The sequence below is a fragment of the Erithacus rubecula genome (genome assembly GCF_903797595.1).
Source record: "Erithacus rubecula genome assembly, chromosome: 10".
NCBI lineage: Eukaryota > Metazoa > Chordata > Aves > Passeriformes > Muscicapidae > Erithacus > Erithacus rubecula.
This window is the reverse complement of record NC_136662.1, coordinates 13,414,263-13,419,957: the sequence shown is the minus strand read 5'-3', so window position 1 is coordinate 13,419,957 and position 5,695 is coordinate 13,414,263. Positions and strand designations below refer to the sequence as shown.

Sequence of the window (5,695 nt, the reverse complement as noted above, 5' to 3'; positions counted from 1 at the left end):
CCCAGCCCATCCCGCGGGGCTGGGGACAGAGCCGGGGACAGAGCGGGGACACAGCCGGGCTCATGGCCCAGCTGTCCCCCGGCCCCGGGCCGGGCCGGCAGCGGCAGGTGCGCGGCGGCGAGGCGAGGCCGCCCAGCGCTGCCGCCGCCCCGGACGGGCTCCCCCGTCCCGCGGCCCCGGCAGGGTCCCACAAGGTGCCTCATCATTCCCGCTGGTGTGGGAATGCACAGGAACAGCGCACGGGCCCGCGGCCCCGGGAGCGGCACTTACCGGAGCCCTGCGCACCGTCCTTGCTGTCACCTTTCGGCCGTGGCACCGGGCGGGCGACGGGAGCACCGGGCTCGGCTCCTCCGAGCGGGGCTGCAGCTGCCTCCCCTCCCCTGCCCTGCCCTGCCCTGCCCTCGCCGCTGCCCGTCCCGGGCGGCACACGCAGGGATGGGAATGCCGCAGCCAGGTTAATCACATCCCTCCTCTCCGCATCCCTCCCTCCCCGCTGTCCCCCTCGCCCCCTCCCGCTCCACTTTTCGGGGCCTTTGGAGGGGTTTTTGCAAGCTCTTCTTTGAATCCGCCTCTCCACCTTCCAGCCTTGCAGGCGACAAGAAAAACCCCAAAGCTGTGTTGGGAACAGTAATCTCATTTGCAAAGAAAAATCCCTGGAATGGAGACTCATTGTAACGCCTTTGGGCAGCAGACCCAACTGCTGGGCTATTTCAATAAAGGAGCGAACTGCAGCAGAACGCCAGTTGGCTTCTCCAGCACAGTTCTCCTAAATCATGATAGACAGATTGCGTGAAAAACAGGAATTCCAAAGAATTTCCTGCCCTGGGAACAGAAGTTAAGGCTATATTTAACAACATCTGAAGCTGTCAAGAATGCTTTGTGGTTGGATAACAGAGCAGAAAAATGTGAAAAATGCGGGCTACTGCTATACCAAATATGGAAATATTGTTACGTCTGGGGTCTAAATCCCATCTGGAAGTACTTACAGCCAGGAAAAGAAAAGACGCCACAACAGAAGCTAAAACTCTCCTCCCTATCCCCAAATATTAAACTTAAACAAGGCAATACAATTCAGGGCGCCCAACTCGAGTGAGGGACACTGAGTCCCGCGATGCACAGGCTCGGGGGGCTGTTCGCTGCCCGGTCAATCCGCTCCTGGCCTGAAGCCGGGCCCGCCGGGCAGGGAACCGCTCGGATGCTCGCTCAGCACGGAGCGAGCCCGGCACGGCCGGGGGACCCTGCGGGCCGCGGCAAGCGCGGGCGCTCACGGAGCCCGGGAGCTCACCCGCCGCTGCCCGCGCAGGTGGCCGCTGGCGGGGCGCCGGCGGCACAGCCCGGGTGCGCACAGCCCCTCACGGTGCCAGCCCAGCTCCCGTCCCTGACCCCCCGCGGCACAGCCCGGGTGCGCACAGCCCCTCACGGTGCCAGCCCGGCTCCCGTCCCGGCCGGGCCTGGACCCCCCGCGGCAGCGCCGGCGGTGCCGGGAGACGGGGCGGGGCGGGGCGCCGGGCGCGCGCCAGCCGCATTCCTGGGATGCCGCGAGCGCTGGACGCGGCCGCGGCCCGGAACGCGCGACGTCAGCGCCGCGGCGCACGCGGCGGCCCCGCGCCCTATATAAGGCGGTGGCGCCCGCCGCCGTCTCAGACCGCGCCGGCCGCGCTCCCGTTCTGTGCTCATACGGCTCCCGCTGCACCGGCGCTGGAACATGGGCTCCGCGGGCACCCGGCCCGCGCTGGCGGCCGCTCTCCTCTGCCTGGCCCGCCTGGTAAGTGCCGCGCTCTGGGAGCGGGAGGGAGAGGAGGCGGGTCGGGCGGCTCCGCTCGGCTCCCGGCGCTCACCAGACGCTCCGCTCCGTTCCGCAGGCTCTGGGCTCGCCCTGCCCCACCGTGTGCCAGTGCCCGGCGGCCGCGCCGCAGTGCGCCCCGGGCGTGGGGCTGGTGCCGGACGGCTGCGGCTGCTGCAAGGTCTGCGCCAAGCAGCTGAACGAGGACTGCAGCCGATCGCAGCCCTGCGACCACACCAAGGGACTGGAGTGCAACTTCGGGGCCAGCCCCGCCGCCCTGAAGGGCATCTGCAGAGGTAAGCGGCGACCCCGCTCTCCCGGGACGGACCCCGCGCCCCGCGGTGCCGGGGTTCGGTAATTTCGAGCCCATGTATGGTTATGCTTTGTTGTCGGTAGCTTGGCAGAAAGGCACATGACTTCAGCAGTCTGGAATGCGATTCAGTATGTCTGGGCTCCGCTAAACGCACATAAGGAAAAGTGATTCCTGACTAAGTTATTGTTCTGGCCCCGCGTCCCCGGGGGGTTGTAGGGAGCTCCGCCGTACACTGAGTTTAACAGACCAGCAAATACCTGGGCTTAAACCAGCGATTCTCGCCGCTCACTCTCTTCTTTCCCTTCCTGTTGATCTCTGCAGCACAGTCCGAGGGAAGACCGTGTGAATATAACTCCAAAATCTACCAGAACGGCGAGAGCTTCCAGCCGAACTGCAAACACCAGTGTACGTGCATAGATGGAGCTGTGGGCTGCATCCCGCTCTGCCCGCAGGAGCTCTCTCTTCCCAACCTGGGCTGCTCCAGCCCCAGGCTGGTCAAAGTCCCCGGGCAGTGCTGCGAGGAGTGGGTCTGTGACGAAAGCAAGGATGCGCTGGAGGAGCTGGAAGGCTTTTTCGGCAAAGAGTTTGGTCCGGATGATTCCGAAGGCGAACTAACCAGGAACAATGAGCTAATTGCCATTGTGAAGGGAGGCCTGAAAATGCTACCCGGTGAGTGTGTGTGTGGGTTTATCTGGGTGACAGTTAAGGGGAGGAGGCCAGAGGGTGGCTGTATGACCCCTTAGACCCCAGGGGAAAGAAAGAAGGAAAACCTAGTGAGAGAATATGTTTAAAACTAACCCCTCCTTTTCTTTTCCAGTTTTTGGATCTGAGCCACAAAGCCGAACTTTTGAGAATCCCAAATGCATCGTGCAAACAACCTCTTGGTCCCAGTGCTCAAAGACGTGTGGAACTGGCATCTCCACAAGGGTGACAAACGACAATCCTGACTGCAAGCTCATCAAAGAGACCAGGATATGTGAAGTGAGGCCATGTGGCCAGCCCAGCTATGCCTCCCTAAAGGTAAATACAGACTCTTCTGGTGTTCCTCTTCTCTTAAGCTGCTTCAGGTAGGGGGTAAAGGCTGGAAAAGAATCTTCTGCTAATGTTACTGCCTTTCCTTTGCAGAAGGGGAAGAAATGTACCAAGACAAGGAAGTCCCCCTCCCCAGTGAAGTTCACTTACGCTGGATGTTCCAGTGTGAAGAAGTACCGCCCCAAGTACTGTGGCTCCTGCGTGGATGGCAGGTGCTGCACTCCCCAGCAGACCAGGACTGTCAAGGTCAGGTTCCGCTGTGATGATGGGGAAACCTTCACCAAGAGTGTCATGATGATCCAGTCCTGCCGCTGCAACTACAACTGTCCGCACGCAAACGAAGCCTATCCCTACTACAGACTAGTCAACGACATCCATAAATTTAGGGACTAAGTTGTGTTAGGGGTGGGATGCAAAGCAGAATTTTGAAGTATCCAGCCGTGGAGAAAGGACCTTTGATGGAAGTGGTGCCTTGCCCATTTGAGGGCAACATCGAGATGTTACAGGAGTGCACTGTGCAACTGGACACTAATGCAACAGAGATTTAAGCATACTTAAAGCTTCATAATACTGGAGCAACTTTACTGCTTCTTTTTGGAGCACCTTATCTAATTATATACTGTTTTCTGTTTGTAAGTGATCAGATTAATGTTTTGTTCCGGTTATGAAAACTTTTCTATCCTGTTCAATTTAATACTATGCTTCTCAACCTCCCTTCAATCTTCTCCCACCCTTTCCCAACTAAGTTGGAAGTTACATTCCTTCCTGAGGTGGGCACTTGTGGGGTGTTCACAGTGGCAGCTATTATGTACCAACTGTAGTTTAATGGCAAACAGAAATCAGTTGTTTTAAAGCTGAGTATTTTATTTATCAAACTGTAGTTTTTTGTTTGTTTCCTCTGAGTTTTTTTACCCCTTCCAGCCCCTGTAATACTGGAATAAGTTGTAAATGATTTTAATTTTATATTCAATGAATTAAAAGAATTTATTTATGGAATTAATCATTTAATAAATAAATATTTACCTAACTACTTTTAGTAGAGCATTCTAATAGGCAACAGGTTTAAATACAGCACATGCAAGAGGTTTCTGTGAAAACGCTGAATTCTGAAAAGTTTGGTTTCTGTGAAAGTTAAAGCAGGTTCTACTGCAGATGCAGAAACTGACTAAATAGCCAAGTCTAATTCTTTGGATAAATGATGTTTTGAAGGGGTGGCTGCAGTCTGCAACCCCATGCTCTAGAAAGTATACATAGAAAGAGCTTGGCACTGAATGCCAATCTTTGATAGACTGAAATGTTAATTAGACTGTTAGATTATTCAAACTGTCCTGGAATTTGCAACATAAGGTACTTCATTAGAATGCAGAGCATGCATGGTGATGTTGAACATTGGGATGAAAATGGTCATCAGGTCTCACGCTTTTTGGTGGCTGCTTCTTGCAAATTAATACATTTCTATGGCAGAGGAATGCTTCCTACAGGCTGCAGGAGGTAGTTTGCTTTCACTAAATTCAAATTAAATGAGCTTGAAGCAATGACTTTTGTTAATCCTAATAACACAGTGATGAAAAGTAAACATACTGTTAACAAGAGAAGAATGTGAGGAATTTCAAGTACTTATCCCAGAGAGTAGAAAGCAAGGGAGCTACTCTTTTCCTCACTTCCCCTTCCCACTTTTTAAATATTCAATTACACTTTACGCTGTGGGACACAGATGGCATTTGGCTAAGCAAGGGAGCTCGCTGGCATGCAGTAAAAAATGACATTTAAAGGAATGAACTAGAGCAGGATCTGAGAAAGCATCCACCACCATACACTTCTGGTTAGCCTAAAGCTGTGCTACAGAGTGACAAGAAACCTGCAACAAGGTATTATTTTCTTCTCTTTGTATAGGTATTTCTCTGTCAAAATATTCTCCCACAATCTTTAGTAAGAAAGATACTGCTCATAAAAAACCAGATTGATTTTTAGGTTTTAGAATTGTGAAGGGGAGATTTAATTATATTTAATTATTTCTGCTCATATTAGTTATGAGCAGAATTAGTTAAGGGTCAATTTTTTATTAATTAGACATACATACCTCAATAAAATAAATAGCCAAATATCTCAGAAGCTTATCTCTGGCAGCTAATGCTTTGAGAAATTACAGCCTCCCCTCTTTTCTGCTCAGTCAAGTTTTCTCCCTGAAGGCTTTCAAAAGTTGAGCTGTTTTGGAATTCACCACCTGGCCACCAGTCTCAGCTGTACCTAAACTTGTCTGTACAGTATTTGTTGACAGTAGAAGGGTAAAACACAAGGAAGCACTTTTGTTTGGCTTTTATGTAGATCTAGCACTGAACACTTCACTACATCAGCTGCTCTCTGAGAAACCATCAGGTTTGCACATTGGGTTACTGTTGGGAGAGGAAGAGGACACGCTGCTCCAGACATGCAGCAGCTGCATTCCTCACCATCGCCACTGTCACCCACACCTGAATGACATCCATCTTCCTACCAACGTAAGTAACAGCTCCCCAAAAATCACACGTGTGTGTAACTGTACTGTGCTCAGAGACCCCAGCTGGAAC

General features: G+C 53.0%; 1 protein-coding gene across 1 annotated transcript; it reads left to right on the top strand.

The window, feature by feature from the left end:
- Positions 1-1,608: 1,608 nt before the first annotated feature.
- Positions 1,609-4,155, top strand: CCN1 (cellular communication network factor 1). The gene is made up of 5 exons (XM_079313691.1): positions 1,609-1,765; positions 1,863-2,079; positions 2,418-2,765; positions 2,914-3,116; positions 3,222-4,155. Exons 1-5 carry the CDS (start codon positions 1,706-1,708, stop codon positions 3,519-3,521), a joined length of 1,128 nt encoding a protein of 375 aa, XP_079169817.1. The 5' UTR covers positions 1,609-1,705; the 3' UTR covers positions 3,522-4,155.
- The last annotated feature ends 1,540 nt before the right edge of the window (positions 4,156-5,695 follow it).

What these genes read in the sequence shown, in the direction of transcription:
- CCN1 (XM_079313691.1), top strand. Translation starts at nt 1,706, where the DNA reads ATGGGCTCCGCGGGCACCCGGCCCGCGCTGGCGGCCGCTCTCCTCTGC. An exon ending in TCCTCTGCCTGGCCCGCCTG is followed by an intron (nt 1,766 to 1,862) that starts GTAAGTGCCGCG and finishes TCCGTTCCGCAG; the next exon opens with GCTCTGGGCTCGCCCTGCCC. An exon ending in CCAGCTATGCCTCCCTAAAG is followed by an intron (nt 3,117 to 3,221) that starts GTAAATACAGAC and finishes TTTCCTTTGCAG; the next exon opens with AAGGGGAAGAAATGTACCAA.